Source organism: Copadichromis virginalis, linkage group LG6, assembly GCF_057382275.1.
Source record: "Copadichromis virginalis isolate Kocher_CV1m ecotype Utaka linkage group LG6, C_Virginalis_male_GT1.1, whole genome shotgun sequence".
Classification (NCBI taxonomy): domain Eukaryota; kingdom Metazoa; phylum Chordata; class Actinopteri; order Cichliformes; family Cichlidae; genus Copadichromis; species Copadichromis virginalis.
The window spans coordinates 4,084,867-4,105,709 of record NC_140623.1 but is presented as its reverse complement, the minus strand read 5'-3'; the positions used below and the strand labels follow the sequence as shown (position 1 = coordinate 4,105,709).

At 40.9% G+C, this 20,843-nt stretch overlaps 1 protein-coding gene across 1 annotated transcript in view; it reads right to left on the bottom strand.

Moving 5' to 3' along the window:
• The window catches only part of vegfc (vascular endothelial growth factor c), a 102,502-nt gene extending 84,427 nt beyond the window's left edge, over positions 1 to 18,075 (bottom strand). Inside the window, exon 1 of the mRNA XM_085458323.1 lies at positions 17,481 to 18,075. Coding sequence (XP_085314449.1) covers positions 17,481 to 17,597 — 117 coding nt within the window. The 5' untranslated portion in view covers positions 17,598 to 18,075. The remainder of the gene's footprint in view (positions 1 to 17,480) is intronic.
• Positions 18,076 to 20,843: the final 2,768 nt, after the last annotated feature.

Here is a 20,843-nt window from a genome sequence, read left to right as displayed (position 1 = left end):
CTTTGCACCAGTGTCGGCACCATCAACCTTCTCAACTAATCCAACGCGGTTGTAGGATTTGGTTTTGCCTGCAAAGTTCACAATGATAATCACAATTACTTTCAGATTTAGAAAAGTTGAAGCTCTACGCTCCAAGTACCCAATTTTGCTTCTCTGTGAACTATCTGCATTTTGATAACTGATAATGAGCATTTCCTGGGTAAATAATTATTAATGTTCTCTACTACTTTTTCTTAAATGCACACTTAACCCAACCTGATTTTGCCTCTGATATCTCTGCCAGCTGGATCAAAATATCATTTCTTTGTGCATACTCAAATACTGTGAACTGGCTTTTGAGAATGCACAAAGTAAAGAACACATAAAAGCTGCTAGTGCTTTTAAATGATCTGCCAGCGCTTTCTTCATATTTTTGTCAAAGACTTGATTGGCAAGTCCAGTTCTTTTAGTTCTGCTAGTTGGAAAAGAAATGAGGCTATATTCTTTTTAGTCTTATTTCTTTTCCAACTAGCTTTTTCTTCTCCATGTATCGTTTTAATGTCATCCTGAATATGTTCATTTTCCTTGCCACCTGATGAATGGACTTCCCCTTCTCCACCTCATTCACTGCTCTCCATGTGCTCTAAAGGAGTGGAAGCCCTGCCTGTCCTCCCAATTAAAACTCTGATCTATTTTTAGTTTCATTATTTTTCTTTTCATATTATTACATTAAAATGTGTTTAAAATATTCATAAGTTGGGGTGAGTTGTGCCACTGCCACACTTGCCTTACTCTGAAAGGCAAAAATCAGTTTTTGAACTTAAGTGTGCTTAATTCTCAAAGAGGCTCTCTTCTTTGCAGGATGAGTAAAGTGGCTGACTCTTCAAAAATGAGCGGTCACATGACCAATTTCTTCTTTGGTTCCCTAGAAATAGTGGGTGGCACCCCACTTTCCCCTACTGTCTTATGGATTACTGACTACGTAAGTCAGGTAGTACGTGAGACTTGGCAGTGCTCTGATTTGCTCTTGTGCAGTGTGTGGACTGTGCTGTCTCCATTCCTGTTCACCTTATAAGCCACAGACTTTTAGTATAACTCTGGGTCATGCCACTTACAAAAATGCTCTGATTCTGTAGGGCTTGGATGCATCAGTCACAGACAGGAGGAGGGGTACAGAGCATTGAGTGTATGATTTTTGTTGAGTGGATTGGGAAGGGAAAATTCTCAATATAAATAAGACCAGAGAGATGGTGATTGACTTCAGCCTGCGTCTATTCTGAGAAAGGATTCTCATGTGGTATGGGAATACGAGTAACTTGGCATCCTCAATGACAACAGGAGGACAAACACAGGGGATAAGCAGGCTTTATTTCTCTAGGAAGCCAGTATCCTTCAATTTGTGCAGCAAAAAGATGAAGATCTTTTCTCAGTCACTAATCCTGAGCACAAAGTACTTTGCTGTGGTGTGCCAGGGAGCAGCTTGGGAGCTGGTAACATCAACAGACTAAATAAATTGGGTAGGAAAGCTGGCTCACAGAAGGAGGCCACAGAACAAATTTCTGTCCAACATGGACAATCCTGACCACACACAACACTGAAATCTTAATAGTTTTTTCCCCACCCTGCACACTAAGACATGTTATTGCACTTTTTTGATATTCAGCAGGGGATCACTTCAAGTTAGACTTAAATTTACACACTTAAGTTTGTTCACTTTAATTTAGTAAGCCATTTTAAATTGTGTTTTTATACATTTAAGCTTTTATTTACACTATTTGTCTATTTATTCTTAAGTGTGCTTAATTCTCAAATTTATTCTTTGTGTTTAATTTAATTATTTAATTGTTTAATTTATCTTGAACAGCTGTAACAGAACAGTTTCCCTAATCTGGGATAAAGTACATCTCACTTTAACAATCATGTAATTTCTCTTCCCAAACGTAAAAAATATGTCACATTTAAAAGTCTGTCACACTATTTAAAAAAAAGAAAAAAGAAAAAAGATAAATCAGATAACATCTGCTTTCCAAAACTCATCAACCCACACAGTGGCTACAGATTGAGTATGCTGCTTTTCTGCTCAAGATTTTCTAGCTGAAAAAAGAAAAGAGAGAATACAACACAGCAGCCACAGTTTTAGTAAAGTATAGGTTAAATCTGAATATATCACAGGCAGTCAAAAAGAGCTCATCAGTGTTACTTTTAACTACATTTGCATTTGAATGTCATTAAAGTAGGGAGCGTGGGCTTTATGTGAACCTTCCAGTGACTGTAGAAATAAAGCAGGTGAGTGGCAGTTTATGTGGTGCTTTCTTAGCGGGTAGTAGCTGTGAAACAGCAGCAACAATGTGTGACACATGTAATGCTGAGCTTCTGAAAGCTGTACTCACAGGCAGACAAAGGCCTGTCTTAGTTTTTATGTGTATCAGAATGGATGACAACGTGCGGAAGCATAGAAGACGAAGAGACTGTAACTACCATGGATCATCAGGTCAAACCATTTTAAGAACTGAATGGGTTGCCCCCAGAGAACATGGCCTTAGAGGAAGTGAGTCAGAGGAATGCAACAAGCGGCTTATGCAGCACCAGCCTATCAACCTGTACTTGGAGGAAAAAGCTGCTGCCGGTGTGTTTTCTATAAAATTGCCTTACCATTGACCAACTTGTTTTTCATTGGAACAACTCTGCCTCCAAAAGCGTTTGACAGCTGCAAACTGTGTTTTGCCTCATTCAACTTGAACTGACGACGCTGTTCATAGGGGAGGTGGATGTCTCCGACTCCAGTTTGTTAAGATCTCTTGTGATGCCTAATCTTCGAAGTCCAGTAGCATTGTGTCTGCTGCCATTGCTTTATGTCTATCTGCCATTGCTTTATTAATTACTAATTTGCAGTCTCAAGAAACCTTGAAGCTGGAACTTTTACTGACAGAACAAGTTCCAGATACTTTTCAGGGAAAATCACCTAAGAATAATAATATTTATAATGCAGAGATCACAGAGAAGTTACTCTGGTATTCGGTTAGTAAAGACTTCTGTTGTTCCAGACAGTTATTCACAGTTATTCACTAAACCATGTCCAGCACACAATTCTGATATTGTTCAAGTTGTGTCAGATGTCATACACTCGTACACTTTCTGTACTATGAAACTCAAATAGCCACAGAGAGTTGCACGCAGCATGTTATATAGTACTAGAAAATGCCCTGACTGCATTCTTTAAGATAAGGCTGTTTTTTGGGTTGTTTTTTTTTTTTCTTAATGTCACCAAATCCCATTGAAACACCAAAAGCAGTATCTAACAAATATTTTGTATAACTAACACCTGTTAACTTTCATCTGAAGGATCAACATTGTTAATGAGCACACATTTACTCTGGATAGTTTGTTGGTATGAAGAATATGAGCAATTTAATTCGATAATAATTATCTTCATGTCTACAATGATTGTCTAGTGACATTATGTTTTTTATGTTGTGTTAATGGGATTTTTCAGATGTTTAATTAATATGTGCTAAAAGTAAATACTAAAGAAAAGGGTTACAATCAAAACTTGCTTGCTTGATAGAAGTGTGTATACCTAAATATTCAGTGTTGGGAAGGTTACTTTTAAAATGTATTCCATTACAGATTACAGAATACATGCCCCAAAATTTATTCTGTGACGTATTCCGTTACGTTACTCAATGACAGTAACGTATTCTGAATACTTTGGATTACTTAATATATTATCGTGGTTTTTACAACAACGTGAATGTACTATTGCTGTGTGATTTATTACTATTACTGAAGGTCCGTGACTCCGAACTGTAGTAAAGGGACCTCTGACTAATATGGCGGGGTGCCTGTCAGCTCGTAGCCGAAAAATAGCTTTACTTTGTTGTGTGGGTCAACTTTTCTTGCGAAAGACAGAGGCAGGCGTTGAAAGGCTGCTCCAACAGAGCTTATTGTTTTCGGAGGAAAACACGAACACGGTGTACAGTCGAGTCTTAATAGCTTACTTACAACTGGGCTCGTCAGGCACTCTTCTTGGCTGCAGTGGTTATTATTATATTTACATGCTTCCAGCTCCCGTTTTTCCTCGATGACAGCTCATATCTTTCCACTCCCCTTTTTCTCCCTCCTCGCGCTCACAGACCCATAACGTGTATGGCAGTCCATTCTCCCTGCAGCACGGACTACACTGCCCATGATGCTACATTCTTTAGAGCTATGCTTGTAGCATTCTGCCTGTTAGCTTAGCACAACAACAACAAAAAAGCGCTCTCTCACCCAGGAAACACACAGTCGCAGAGAGAGAGAGAGCGTCGCCCTGTAACCATGGCAACCATAACGCTGCCGCCTGGAACAACAGAACGTAGCTGTCAAACAAAACCCAAACAGTCCTGACCCGCGACAAAATGAAACGGGAAAGTACCGCAGTGTAATCCATTTATTTCAACAAAGTAACTGTATTCTGAATACCACCTTTTTAAACTGTAACTGTAACGGAATACAGTTACTCATATTTTGTATTTTAAATACGTAACGGCGGTACATGTATTCCGTTACTCCCCAACACTGTAAATATTAGCCACGATTACGTCGACTATCAAAATCGTCGATGACTGATTTAATAGTCGACGCGTCATTTGAAGCTTTGTAAGATCCCAAAAGACGCAGGAATAAGTAGCAGGATTTAAGAGTGTAATAATGGACTGAAACAGAAGATGGCAGCACCGCATATACAAGGATGCCAGCTGCCGTTAAACCCCGAAGAAGAAGTAGCTCTGTCCCAGAATTCATAGCGCAGCCCTGCTTAGTTTCCAACAATGGCGGCAGCTAGTTAGTTTTAATATTACTCTTATTATTCTTTCTGGGTCACAAAATAAATGTTTAACATATTTTCAAGCGAGAATGTAGCTGTGTAAGCCTCAAATATCTGCTCAGTTTATCAAGACACCACATATTTTCAAAAGCGCTCCGATGTTTTTGGAGACGTCTGTTACCCACTAGCTCGATAGCTAGCTCAGTAGAGCCGTGAGAACACCGGACTCCTGGCAAATCGTTTTTAAACCCACCGCCGTCTTTCGCTACTCAGGTTAAACATGATATATAAGTCACGTAGATAACTTAAAAATGTTACTGTTTGGCTTTTTGTAGTATTTTATTTGTTCCTGAGTAAATCTGCTTGGCTGAGATTAAAGTTATAGTTTTTACACAGCTGAATAAACATCAAGCAGACAGCTGATTATCAGAAGTGTGAGATGCTCGAGAATATACTCCGGTGTCCTGTTATATTTTAGATAGCAAGGAGTTTATTAAACTTCACCAAAACAATCTGCAAATTTTATTAAAATGTAATAAACTATCATCTTGTCTTTATTTTTAGTTAGCACATACCTTAAACACTTAAAATTGTAAGCTAATGATAGTTATATAAGAGCAGATGCAACTTTGTTAAGAGTTGACAGAAATCTCTTGTCATGTTTTAACTCAAGGATACTCCTTGGCCACACTGGCATACCCTTCCCCTTTTAGCATTGATTTCTAACATGATGAACAACATAGGCTTACAGAGATCCACATTATGAGGCAGTCTCACAACCTTGATATGAATTTGCATGCTATCTAGGACCCCTTTTTTTTTCTTTTTTCACTGCCTATCTTAGCTGGCATGGGTTAAGAAATGGTAAATGGTAAATGGCCTGCATTTGTATAGCGCTTTTCTAGTCCATAGGACCCCAAAGCGCTTTACACTACATTCAGTCATCCACCCATTCACACACACATTCACACACTGGCGATAGCAAGCTACATTGTAGCCACAGCTGCCCTGGGGCGCACTGACAGAGGCGAACTGTGCTTGGGGTAACTAGTAGAGCTGGGCGATATATCGAGTTTTTAAAACATATCGATATATTTTTATACGAGATATAAGATGTGACAATATCCTTTATATCGATATAGTCTATGTTACGTTATAATTATAGTTGTGGAGCCGCAAGTTTGCCTCTCTTTCGTCCACTTTTGTCTCTACGCAACGTTACTCTGCCTCGCCTTCACTGAAGACAACTCCCCCTCCTCCCCCATCGCTTCACATGCAGGCAGCGACAAGACGGACACGGCAAATCTCCGTTAACGAGTTACTGCGCATCGCCCCATGCGTGGGGCTGGACGGCGTCAACGTGCTAACGAGCTAAACATGCTAACGAGCTAACAGCGCTAACCCTAAAATCCTTTCATTCTCTCAAAAGTTGATAGCGCGCCTTATGTATGAATTCTGGTTGTGCTTGATGGCCGCGAACTGATTTTATGTGGTACACGGCGCTCAGCAATCTGTCAAAAATGTTTGAGTACGACTTTGGTAAGCTACGGAGCTGCACCGCTTGATAGATTGTCGGCGCATTACGGCTACCGAGGAGCTTCGCGGAGTGATACGTACTGTCCATCAAAGTAATATTACCGTATTGTCTGTGTATAAGGACCATAAATGGCACCTGTAAGAGACGTGGTTATGAAGCGGATTTCAAACTCCAGGCTATCAGTCACACAGTAAAACTTGGGAACAGAGCAGCTGTGAAATCTGTCTGTCTTTGTTATTACGCTCAGCGTCTTTTAGTTTACATTTTGACTGCACAATTGTGAGCTCTTTGTTTAGCACAAAAACAACCTTGTTTTCTTTTATTTATGGAGCATTATTATTTAATGAATGCTCATAATTTAATTTTGAGTAATTTTTCATGTACATCTGTGCTGTATGTTAATAAAAGTGCCTGTGTGACATCTGGGACACAGCTTTGACTAAGAACTCTCTTTTTGTTCTTACTTTATGGCTTAAAAAAAAAATCGAGATATATATCTTATATCGCCATCCAGCTAAAAAATATCGAGATATGAATTTTGGGTCATATCGCCCAGCCCTAGTAACTAGCTCAGTGTACTATGTAGTATAATGAAAGATGGACCCAGTGTGTCATAGCATGTGATAGTGTGACGTCCCTGAATGCTGCCTAGAGTCACTATGTGATATGGCGGGACAGAATGGGTGTCTTAAGAGTATTTGGTTTAGCATAATGCCTACTTCTTTTACACCATTGTTCTATGTGACATAGGACTGACATTTCAGCTGTTGTGATATGGTGCTATATAAATTTTTAAAAAATGTATTCCCTCCATGAATCAAAACCTTGGTGGAGGGGTTTGTGTGCCCCAGGGTTCCCAGGAGCTATGTTGTCGGGGGGCTTTTGCACCCTGGTAGGGTCACCCATGGCAAACTGATCCTGGGTGAGGGACCAGACAAAGACTAATTCAAAATACCCCTATGAGTATGCATTGACGGAACTGTTCACGCTGCCAGGATAGAGTTATCAGGGCCTCGCCCTGGAGCCAGGACAGGAGAGGGTGCCAAAGGGTAAGCGTGTGGTGCTGGTGGGCACAGCCCTAAAGGGACATGGGTCCCATCCTGAAGGCCCACCACCCACAGGGGGTCAGGTGCAATGTTTGTTGAGCAGAGGCCCTGGCGAACATCCCTGACTACCAAAACTAGTGATTGGGACATGGTGAGTTGGATCAGGTGGTGTGGGAGGATGCTGGACAGACCTGGCACACCTAAGTATATAGTGACACTACTCTAGGAATGCCTGGCAGAGGCCCCAGTCCCCAAGATCTTTTCTAGGTGTAGAATTGGAAAGGAGGTTTACCCTAATTGGAGAAGTTTAAGTATCTCAAAGTATTGTTTATGACTACATCTGACTACAATGTCTTCTGGGTGTTTTTTTAAATCGACCACAGTCATTTTATTTTTTCACAGTGGTAAGGTTATGTATATTTTCAGCAGGCAGTACGTGGAACCAAAGGGTACATATCTCTGTACTGAGGCAGAGTAGTAAGCCTAAGCTGGATAAATCACAAAACATTCCTTCAAAATGGTTGTTAATTACACACTACATTCTTCTGCAGACTCCAGGGGTTTGTGAAATATGAGTGAGAGATACAGACAGACAGCAGTAGGGGGGAGATTGGTAGAGGCTAGACAGAAACTAAGAGATGAAAGAGAAACTTTGTGGTAACTGGTTCAAGATAAAAGCTTAAAATCTATCCTTAGTCCTATAAGATGAAGTAAGTGATGGACCAACATAAACCCACATACAGGATGATACTGAGACAGATTCAGTGAGAGAGTGAGGGAAATACACTGTTAATTCACCACATCTATTTCAGAATTTAGGGTCATTTACAGTTTCTATGTTACAGATCAGTGTAAACCATAAACTCATTTAAAAGATAACAGAAACAGCAATATTTGACTTGCTTTTTCATCCCTACTTCTATTCTCAATTTGTCAAGATTTCCTGGAGTGAAAATTAATACCAGAAACACAACTTGCACTGTTTCTGTTCAGTCAGATGGAAAATCTAGTGCTCAGCATGAACAAGTGTAGTAATATAAGCAAGCATGAGATGTTGTGTAATGACCTCTGCAGGAAACATACTCTAAAGACACTCCTGAGTAAGACCACTTTGTTATGTAAAAAACTGGCATGTTAACACAGCTTTAGACTTTGGTTGGAAAATTTAAATTTCAAAACCTCCACTCATCAGTCTATTGGTGAAGAAAATACTAATGAAAATAGCAGGATGTGCATTAGTGTTCATTTCAAGTTTTATACTTCTACCTAATTAACAGAAATGTTCACGTTTCATTATACAAACCAATTTTTAAACCATGTGTCAACTTTAATAATTCTTTTTCACTTACTGCAACCGATAAGTTACCACTTATTACCTCTAGTATAGACATCAAACAATTGGTCAACTGTCCACACAGAAGGTCAAAAATACATAATTAAAGAAAATGTTTCTTGAGCACATGAGGAGACAGAAGATAAACATTATTAATTGAAGACATCAGATTTAAAAACAGGCGTTATTGTGATGTGGACTTTTCAAAGCTCCACCATGCCAACATCTGAGGTCTAAAGAGGCAAAAACAGGCCAAGAAACGGAAAAATAAAGTTGTTCAAAGAGGAAAGATAAGAACAGCATGGAAAAATTTGACAGCATATGCCAAAAATGCTCTGGCAAACATGTGCAAACATGTGCCAGTAGCAAATATAAGGCCAAATGCGGGGTGGTAGCTAAAATATGTTTTTTTCTCAATCTCCTTTTCAGCTCAGCTCTACAGTGTTTCAGCATCTTTCAGCTCACTCCTTTTCACTTTTAACACAAACTAGAGATGGGACGATGCCACTTTTTTTATGTCCGATACCAATACCGATATCATAAATTTGGATATCTGCCGATACTGACATGAATCCGATATAGTGTATTTTTTAATCAATAAAAGTGTTTTTTTTTTTATCTTGCTGCATTTTGTATAAGTTCATACTCAAGTTAAAAAAAACACAAAAAAGCAAACAAACACTAAAGCTATTCTGTTAAACCTGTATGCAAAAAATACACTGCACCCAAAATATTTCATAGTTCAGCAAGCAAGCTAGTTTGCATCTCTTTCGTCCACTTTTGTCTGTACGCAACGTTACTCTCCACCTCGCCTCTCTCTTGCACTGAACACAACTCCCCCTCCCCCATCGCTTCACCTGCAGGCAACGACAAGATGGACACGGCAGCTATCAAAGATTAGCTGGTCGGTAAAAAGAAAACATTTGGAGGTTACCATTTTAGTGCTGTTAGCATTAATCTTGTTAAAATGACGTTAATGCCATAATGCGGCGAATCACCGTTAACGAGTTACCACGGATCGCCCCGTGCCTGGGGCTGGATGGCGTCACTCGAGGCTGTCAGTTTCACAGTAGTCTTTGTTATTATGCTCAGCGTCTTTAGTTTACATTTCGACTGCACAATTGTGAGCTTTTTGTTATGCACAAAAACAACATTTTTTTTTATTTATGGATCATTATTTTAATAAATGCTGATAATTTATTTCTGAGTAATCTTTCATGTACATCTACACTGTATGTTACTACAGAGATGTGTGAGATCTGGGACACAGCTTTGATAAGAACTCTCTTTTTGTTCTTACTTTATGGCTAAAAAAAAAATCGAGATATATATCGTATATCACCATCCAGCTAAAGAATATTGAGATATGAATTTTGGGCCATATCGCCCAGCCCTAATACGGAGCTAATAAACTTAAACCCTACACCTTCCACCCTATTCTGGTATTTTAAAGAGTAAAGAAATATTAAACAACCTAACTAATAGGGTTGCCAACTCCCAGCAAAAAAAAAAAATAGGGAACCACCCCCCGCCTCGTGATGCTTAATCGACGTAGTCAACTTTAATTTAATGCACGTGTAAAAAAAATTTAATAAATAAATAAATAAATAAAAATGCACAGAAATCAATTATTTTTCTACAATAATTACATAGATTCAACATCTTTCTTCAGCAGAATTGCAGACTGCACAGATGGTTCCCAAAGGAAAAAGTACTATAGCTGACTAGGGTATATTAGACTTAATAGTTACTATATACAGTAACGGACACACATTTTACATCAGATTAAAACTTTGGGTGTAAGATTCAGATAATTATTTATTAAAAGCTCGACATTTTAAATGAGAATAAGAAAGAAAAGTATTTCTTTGTGCCCCCCTTTTGCCCCCCTGGCAAAACTTTGCTAGATCCGCCCCTGCACAGTTACCAGCTATCAGCTACGTAGAAAAGGATCCTGGTGTAGAATTTATTTAATATTACTTTCTAACAACAGCGTATCAAGCTTAAACGTGCTGCTGTTGTTTAGCCGCTGGCTTCCTCTTTCAGGCACAAAGTGGGCAATAAACAAACAAAAGAGACGGAGTCATGAAAAGCCGATCAGCTGATCAGTGATCAGTTTCATGATTGAAGTAGCAACAGGAGAGGGAGAGAGAGAGAGGCAGTCGCTCCATATATCAGTTGTTAAGCTTAACGCTGGAATGCTTTACAAACATTCAGAGATGAACTTACACACTTGCTTTACTTCTCTCTGGGATAATGGGATAACTTTCTCTGAGATGAAATGCCAGTTTGGTAGCGAGGCTCCAAAATGCTCAATTAGACACGTCTCACACGCCACAGCCGCTCTATCACTAACGCATACTGCTCCGACGTGCTAAGGTTATGAGCTGAGTTACACCATGTCGCAAGTTTTCTAAGGTGCTTTAGTGATATTTAATGGATCGGATAAATTTTTTTATTTCTCTCCTATATCAGATCCAGTAATTTAGGTCAGTATCGGACAGATACCAATACGTAATATCGGATCGGCCCATCTCTAACACAAACATATGACTTTGACACCCACAATGCCATTGTCTGGGCTCATCCTGTGGTTACTTTTTCAATATTTAACAAAAAAATCTTTTTATTTATTGATATATTAGCCAAACTTGTCAGCATTCATAGTGGCAGTATGAATAGCCATTCATGTAAACTTACAACTACATTACTACAACATCTATGAAAACACTGATCTTTCCAACTTCAAGAGTTACGCACAATCTGTGGCCCTGCTCATAATAGTCAGCTCTTCGATGATGACTGACTTATACCTTAGCAATGCTGCCAAACCAGCGGTCTTTCACCTTCTTTCAAAACACAGAAATAAAGGAGAGGATCTTCAGACACCCACCAGATTTAGATTTAATGTGAATTCAAAAAAGGCAAACAAGCATGAGTGTGCCCACATGTCAAAGCCTTTTCAGTTAGAATGATTTGAATTACAAATCTCTTCACAAATGTAGCTCAACTTCTAACGACGTGATTAATTGTACATATGAATACAAAGCATTTTACTGTATCTTAAAAATCTCCGCATCTTAGTTTGGCTCTGATTTTTTGCTTACCTGTATTATTAAATCTTCACTGGAAGTTAACCTGTGGCTCTGACTGTCACACATGTCTGGGGTTGTCCCGTATTGTTGCTATAACAATGATATCACAATGACACTTAAAATAGTTTATCAGTATTATCGTGGACAATATGCTATAGTACAGCTCTAGCCTCTACCAGGCAGAGCAGCAACTATTCTAAGATGTTGGAACAGAGGTGGCAACTGACTGAAACTCTGTCTGATTTATGGTAACAATACCTAAACCTCAAGACAATCGAAGAGCTTTTGCCAGTTCCTCTGGTAGGATCCACTGAGTCTTTGAATGTGCCACTGTCTACTTGAGTGGTTAAAGTTGTAACAGTCTCTGGCCTGCCTCCTCTTATCAGAGGGCCTTTGAAGTCCACTGTGGCAGGGGTGGAGCAGTGGGTTCAGGGTGTGGTGTCAGGGGAGGCTAATACACATAGTTGACCTTTATCATCTGATCACATCTCCCCATTTGAGCATCTGCAACAGGTTTCCAGCTGTCTTCTCAGCTGCTGCAGAAACTGTTCAAAAATAAAAAAAATAAAAAAAACCTCCACATGTAATAAAGGACCCATGTGTGCATGGGTAATTTATTGACACATTGGTGCCAAAACCCAAGCTGCAGTGTGGTGGACCTGCAATCAGCCAGCTGAGGCGCAGGCCCAGATGGTGGCCGAGCTGACATGCAGCAGGAGCAGGCTGCAGTGGTTTGCCACCAGTTTGAACAGCTGCAGGAGTATGAGCCCTGAACAAAGGTGTTGGACAGTCTGGTTGCTTAGGCTGGTCGCTGGCGTCACTGCAGTTCACACCGGGCCCACGAGTATGCCTCGGCGGAAGGAGATGACCTCCAAAAAATGAAAGTCAACACGTTCCGGACCTAATCACCGCCTCACTGACCAGTCAGAAAAATAATTGACAGATTAGTTGACTACCAAGTTAAACTTTAATTGCACCCTTACTTAATATAAAAGCAACTGAATGCCTTCTAGCCAGAACCACACAGTGAGAGTAGTTCCACTGAAAGTCTCAGTAAAAACTCATTTCAATGTGCTAACATTTAGCACGCTGTAAATTAATGCCCAGTATGCTGCCAGTAACAACAAATTTGGCCTTTAATGTGTTTGTTAAAAGTCCCTAGCACATGCAGTATTTCAATTTGTGGTTAAAAAAAAAACAAACGAAAAACAAACGTTCATCTGTTATTCCAGGAGTGGGTTTGTGTAATGTGTTATTATTACCCTGCAACACTATTTATATTCTGAAATTGTTTTTGTGATCAGTAGGTTGATAGGGTTTAACTAAAAATATACATATAAAGCTATCAAGCAAAAAAAAAATAAAGTTAAAATCTTGTGGGCCAATGAAAACGTGGAGGAGAGGTAAAAACAAAGAGGAGCTAACAGGAAACTGGTAAAGATAAATGACAACAAGATTCACTGGAGAGGCTGACTGGGAATCCTTCCTTCAAGACCAAGCCAAATGTAGTAAGTCAAATGAATCAGGGAAGGATGATACACAAGTGTGCATTATAATGTCTCACACACACACACATGCACACGCACACACGCACATTCCTTGCAAGGAGTTAAACATGTTTTTTCTTCTAGATCACATATTAGAACACGTGTCAAACTTAAGGCCCACCAGCAAAATGTGGCCCGTCATGTTATTTTATGTGGCCCATGAGAGCATGTGCATGATTGTCTTAAAATAAGTTTACTATATGGTGTTTAAAAGCGCACACTGACTATAAACTACATCTCCCAAAATGCATTTGGATTGTTTGAACCCTAATGCCCCCGGTAGCAGGGGCAAGAGGGAGAACTTCTAGTTTGACGTGATGTACCGCCAGATCTGATTTTTAAAATACAGATGTGTATGGTATCCACAGAAACATCAGAATCTCAGCTAAAAGCTCATAAAGCCATTTCAACGACCACCAAACAGCAAAAACAGCAAACAATTAAAGAGCAGGTAAACAGATTCTGCAAAAAGATCTTACTTTGGCTGTCTTGCTGCGATAAAATTGCACTTCCTTCACGGCTCTACCTCTCAGGAAAGTTTATGTTTTTCACTTTCTACAACAGAAATCTGTTTGTTTTATGACTACAGCTAAAAAAGAACAATATCAACAAAAAAATTGAAAGTTTGAGCAATGACCTACCAGAATTTTAAGAGCTTTTTCTTTAACATGTAGAAAAACAGTTAAATAGGCCATTTGTTTACACTCACATAAGAGGAGTTTCACTTGTCTGGTCTGCTTAAGATCAAATCGGGCTGTATGTGGCCCACAGTGTACAATGAGTTTGACACCCCTGTCTTAGAAGAAAAGATACCTAGTAGGGAGCGCTCCAATAGAGGCTCCAATATTCATTACGCTTCATAGCTTAATATATAAATCCCATGGATGAGCTCCAAAGCAATGTGTAAAACTGTAGGAAACAACAGCAGTCCTTCTTCTATAGGCTCAGTGGGCACTGCAAAGTTGCACGTGAACATGAACTAGTTCTCCATCTGGTGAAGGTTCAACTTAAAGTAACCCATGGCAAGTTTCCAGAAAATAATAAGAAATAGCAGTGCCAGCTGCAGTCCAGCACTGTGGAGTTGGAGTTTGCCTCACTGACAACAGCTGAATGACTTTAAGGACTGCCACCCGAGCAGCATTGTCAGCCTCAAGGAAACAGAAGAAAGGAAGAGCTTGGGGTAATTTACTTGGACAACATTGCTCAGTTAAAGTCTGAGCAATCAAAAATCAGATTATGTTAAATTTGGTGCTTAGCAGCAACTAGCAAGGGAAAGAAAACGCAAGAAGCCAGTCTGTCTTGAAAAGGTTGACAGCAGGGATGACTTGGTGAAACTTCTCAGAGTTACAGCCAGAGCTACAAGAGAAACTCATCATTGCAGCTTACAATACCCTGAGATCACATGACTTCATGCCACTGCTCAGCATTTATCTCTGCCACCTCACCCTCATCAGACACAGTGAAAGGCCCCCCACCCAGACCCACACACACAAACACCCTTGACCCCTGTGACACCTGCCTCCATTGGCTCTTTTCTGTGGCTAATTTGAAAATACCTCTTCCTAATCCCTACTGCTACCCACCCCTGCTGCCCTGAAAAATGTTCCCTTCCTCTCCTCCAGTTCCTCTGTTCATTCAGTTCAATCTGTGTTGCTGGCAGCTTTTTGGTGGTGTATTAGTCCAACTATTGCTGTAACACTCAACAGGTATGTATGCATGATCAAGGGCGATCGTGGCTCAAGAGTTGGCAGTTCGTCTTATAATCGGAAAGTTGCCGGTTCGAGCCCCGGCTTGGACAGTTTCGATCGTTGTGTCCTTGGACAAGACACTTCACCTGCCGCCTAGTGGTGATGGTCAGAGGGGCCGATGGCGCGATATGGCAGCCTCGCTTCTGTCAGTCTGCCCCAGGGCAGCTGTGGCTACACCTGTAGCTGCCTCCACCAGTGTGTGAATGTGAGAGTGAATGAATAGTGGAATTGTAAATGCAATCCATTATTATTATAATAGCAATTTAACACAAGCCAGTTAAGATCCTCTATGTAAAAAAAAAAAGATGCTGGTTCATGAACCAATGCTTGAAATCAAGTGTTTCTGTGTTCCTTGACCTGAGATGCGGGGAAAAAGTGTTGAATCAAGATGAAATGAACTATATACACTGATCACGCACATTATGACCACCTGCCTAATACTGTGTTGGTCCCCGTTTTGCTGGCAAAATCTCTCTGACCCATTAAGGTATGGACTCCACAAGACGTCTGAAGGTGTGCTGCGGTACCTGGGACCAAGATGTTAGCAACAGATCATTGAACTCCTGCCAGGTGGGGCCCCCATTGATCGGACTTGTTTCTCCAGCACATCCCACGGATGCTCAATTAAATGTCTATGGGATCCAATCGATATCTGTGGAATCTGGGGAATTTTTGGTTTGTGGCAGGACACGCTATCCTGATGAAAGAGGCCATAGCCATCGGAAAATACTGTTTACATGAAAGGGTGTCCATGGTGTGGAACAATGTTTAGGTAGGTGGTACATTTCAAAGTAACAGCCACAAAACCCAAGATTTCTCAGCTGAACGTAGCCCAAAACATCACACTGCCTCCACTGTTGCTTTCGGTTGTGGACAGAGGTCAGCATGGGACCGGTCTGCCACTGTGCGGTCCCATGCGCAACAAACTACAATGCACTGGGTATTCTGACACCTTTCTATCAGAACCAGCATGAAGTTTGTCAAATCAATTGGACTGGCCCACGCAAGCCAGCCTTCACCCCCACATGAAATCAATGAGCCTTGTCCCTGTCGCTGGTTCACTACTGTTTGCCACTGTCCCGGGGCAGGAATAGCTCAGTAGGTAAAGTGGTCGCCCCATGATCGGAAGGTCGGCGGTTCGAATCCATTTAACGGCTACCCTGAGGTACCCCTGAGCAAGGTACCGTCCCTACACACTGCTCCCCGGGCGCCTGCTTAGTGGGCTGCCCACTGCTTCACTGAGTGATGGGTCAAATGCAGAGAAAAACAAGTAATTTCCCCATGGGGATCAATAAAGTATCCATTATTATTATTAACATAGCCCACCCACAAATAGATGAAGAGATCATTTGTGTTTCAAAAAAACTTGAATATTCTTGTCCATTCAGTTACTTGTGCAAATAAATTCTCTGCAATATGCAAAGACTTCAACTTGATTTAAAAATAAAAGTGAACTTTTAGGCTAACAAACAATATCCCACATACCGTAGAAGAGAAGAAGCTACTTCTGGCTGCTCACAAGAGGTCACCACAGTGGGTTGCTCCCTGAGTTTGGGATTTGGCAGAAGTTTATGTTGGATATAGATAGTTGTCAACAGAAAAACAGCTGTACCAGCGTGAACAGCTGGGATAGTTAGTATTGGTGTTAACTCTTATGATGAGCAGTTATTTCCTTTAAGAGACCAGTAAATAAAGTTACATGTGAGACTTACATTATAGACTCCTCTAAGCTTTCACTTTATTCTAGGTCTCTTAAATACTAATACTAAACTAGTCAAAGTCTGAATGGCTGCAAATCATAAACTTGCTTTTCTCCTGATTTTTGGTCCCAGAATCTTTAAGAAAACAGGGGCAAGAGAAGACAGAGAGAGATCACCAGTCCATCTTTCATCCATACTAACTTTCAGTTGGACAACAGCGGGATTATTTCATAGTCTTTAGAAGTCCACTCCCACCCTAGCTTAAAACACAGTTAAAGAATGCAACAACAAGGTTTTCTTTCTATATTCACTCTCGATTTTACTTTTTAGATATTGCTGTATTGTTCGGATACACATCTTCATGCATGAGTGACACTTGTGTAGAGTTCTGTCTATTCTAAACTAACAAAATGTCAGTGAAGACAACTGTCTGCATTCTTAAGCAACAGGAACCAGAGTCACATAGGGAACCCTGCACCTCATTCCTGATCCCTTCATGAACGCAAAATGAATGAGATATTCAGCTGATCACGTTAATCCCTAAATATCCACAGCGTGAACAAAGTTGATAATATACTGTGATTCAGTGGGAACGCCATCTCTGAGTCACTGGACGTCCTCAGTGACTGCATCAGCTGAAACTTTACTGTAAGCAGAGACGTGCGCTCCTTTCAAACAGCTTCACACTCACCGGCTCATCCAGCTGCTCCTGCTCGTAGTATTCATAATAGTCGTTGAGACTCAATGCGCTGCCGAGCGTGGTGTTGAGAAGGTATGCCAGTAAAAGAGAAAATCCTCGTAAGTGCATGTTTATATGAGCAACTCCTGAAGTGTTTATGATCCGAGAAAGCTCCCCAGTATCTGCGCTCCCCTCTTTCTGTCGCTGAAAACACACGCTCGCTCTCTCTCGCTCTCCTTTGTCTTCTTGGCAAGGTCCAGTACTTTCTCCTTGGAGGGCCTGTGTGTGTGTGTGTGTGTGTGTGTGTGTGTGTGTGTGTGTGTGTGTGTGTGTGTGTGTGTGTGTGTGTGGATGAAAGCCCGGTCACATGGAAACTGATAAATCCGGAGGGTCAACAGAGGCTGTCCCGGCAATTAAGAACGCCAAGGCGCACAATTACAGGAAAATAGGCTGCCTTCAAAATAAGAGCATACTAGTAACCACGTCTCTGAAAATACAGCTCAGAGGATGGCAACAGTAATCGATCATTTCTACTGACCTCTGTCACCAGGGCCCTATTTCAGGAAGCCGGTTTAGTGGAAAAACTGAGTAAGTATACCCTGAGTTAACGAAAACTCTGGGTTTTTGGTTTCACAAAGCGAGTTCAGCTGAAGCCTGAGTGAGTCACTATGACGACACACGCCGTGAAGCTAACCTGCCCCCTAGCAGGTTTACTACAACTAACCCTGACTGTCTCCGCCCCTTTGTCGGAAACCTGACAGTAGGAAGTGTCAGACATGGCCTGCCCCGTCCTTGAAGAGCCAGTAGATCGTGAAGCCCAAATCCTCCGCAGAGCTCTCCACCGGGAGAGAGTGATTAGAGCGCGTTTGGACATTTTATCATTTCCTGATGATTTTCTGTGTGAACGTTACCGTTTCTCAGCACAATCAATAAGTTATTTGGATAACATCCTCAGGCCATATATTACGCATGTGACACATCGCGGACATCCTCTCAGTTCATTGCATATTATTTGTATTGCACTCCGTTTCTTTGCAAACGGGAGCTTTCTGTATAATATTGGTGACGCTGAGCACGTTTCCAAGGCTACCGTCTGTCGGGCAGTCAGGAATGTTACAGTTGCACTGAAACGTCTCCTGTACTCGTCTGTGGTGTTCCCCGGTCATAGACCCACAAGATTTATCAAAGAGAGATGCCACAAAATTGCAGGTATCAGGATGACCAAAACTTAATATATGATGTGGTGATACTTGGACTACTACTTAAATTTTACATTTATTTTCAGGGTTCCCAGGCGTGATTGGCTGTATAGATGGCACTCACATTCCAATCATTGCTCCTTCAGTAAATGAAGGAGACTATGTGAACAGGAAGTCTTTCCACAGCATTAATGTGCAGGTACATAGTTCCCTGTAGCATTTCAAACTAACAAATTATTTCATTATAGTAATGGATGCTAATTTGTGTTCTCTGCACTGTGAAGATCATATGTGATGCTGCCAACATTATCACAAATGTGGAAGCCAAGTGGCCAGGCTCTGTCCATGACTCACAAATATTCCGTGAATGTACACTGAGCACAAAATTTGGACATGGTGAGTTGAGAATACTTTAAAATATATAAAGACCAATTGCTTCAGGGACATTTGAACTGAAGTGTATCCTTCTGTCTTAGGAGAGTTCACTGGCTACTTGCTTGGTGATAGGGGGTATCCATGTTTACCCTATTTGCTTACCCCTTACCCTGACCCTGAACCGGGCCCACAGCAGCGATATAATCTGGCTAATTGCAGGACAAGAGCCAGAATTGAAATGACTATCGGAATGCTTAAGGCCCGGTTCCAGTGCCTGCAAAGACTCAGGGTCACCCCAGAAAGGGCATGTGACATTATTGTGGCATGTGTGATTCTTCACAACATTGCCACAATTAGAGGAGAACACTGTCCTTCTGAACCAAACATCAGCAGTGATCCAAACCATGAACATCCTGACCCTCCCACGGACATACAAGATGGAAGTGCAGTCAGAGACACCATATGTCACAATCATTTCCTTTGACCCATCACCTCAACATGTTGAAAGAAGAATAAACAGATTTTCTGTTCAACTGGCTTTATTGGTCGCCTGTGTTTCCTGTACACAAAGTATTAAAAGATGTAAACCTCATAAAGTGTCTCTGTTGCTTCCTCCTCTGTAACAGCTGTCAATGTTTCTTCATTATTTTCCTGTAGTAAAGAAATAAACAACATTGCTGTTCTACTGTAAACTCATATAATCTGTGGAGTATTACTCACAATTGCATGTTGGTCTGGCTCAACAGGAGGCTGCACCAGATGCAGTACACCACCACCATCAACTGATAGAATATGAGGTTTATACAGGTCACTTATAACTTACAAGGGACCAAATGGCAATTAACAAACATACCAATCACCTTACACTTCATTGTCATTATGCTCTCAAAGACAACCAAGCCTGAGGCAAGGCAAAATCAGTAGGAAAATAACTTCACTACAAACAAATTCATTATGGTGAAGAGTTTATCAAATGAATGAGCAGCACTGCAAAGGTGACTGTGAAGAAAGGATGTATGCACATCATGTATTATTTTGAAGTTACCCCCTATGTAGGCACTTGTGTCTTGCGGGGTTATTGACTCAGAGGATGTCCCCGCAGAGATGCCTTCGGCCACAGGGCGCCCACTGTTTTGGCTGAGGGCCAACTGCTCAGCCTCTGTGAGTGGTGGTGGTGGAGGACCCCCACCTGATTTTCGGGCCTCCGCTTTTTTTCTGTTGGCTATAACGGGTCACATTTGAGCATACAGAGTAAGCAAATATGTACTTGTAATGTGCTCAGATAATTTCAATAAGTGCTTACAGAAAGAAAATTAATGTAGCCTCTAACTGCAATTGATTTACATGGGACAAACAGACCAAGCACTATGGCTCATAATACAATTACACCTTACCTGTTTGGACTATATTTTTATATTTCATTTTTACTTGCTGCCAGGAACGTTTGGGGCCTGTTGGGTTGCACCTGTGCTCACATCACGTCACAAAATAAAATGTATGAAATAAAAAATAAAATAAAATATAATAAAATAACGTGTTAAATGGGTGGAAATCCCTAGATCAATGTTTAAACTAACACTCACGCACTGACTCTGTCGGCTTTGTTTTGCCATGCATGCTCCCTTTCTTTTGCAGCTGTGGCTGTGTTACTTTTTTTCCGCGGAATTTGCATGTTATCGGCATATGCTGCCATCAGAATTTCGGCGTCAAGCGCTGTAAAATACATTGACCGCGCCTTCTTTCCCTCCGTCTCCATGGTGACTCGCTTAATCTGTGCTCCACTAATCAGGGCTTTATGTGT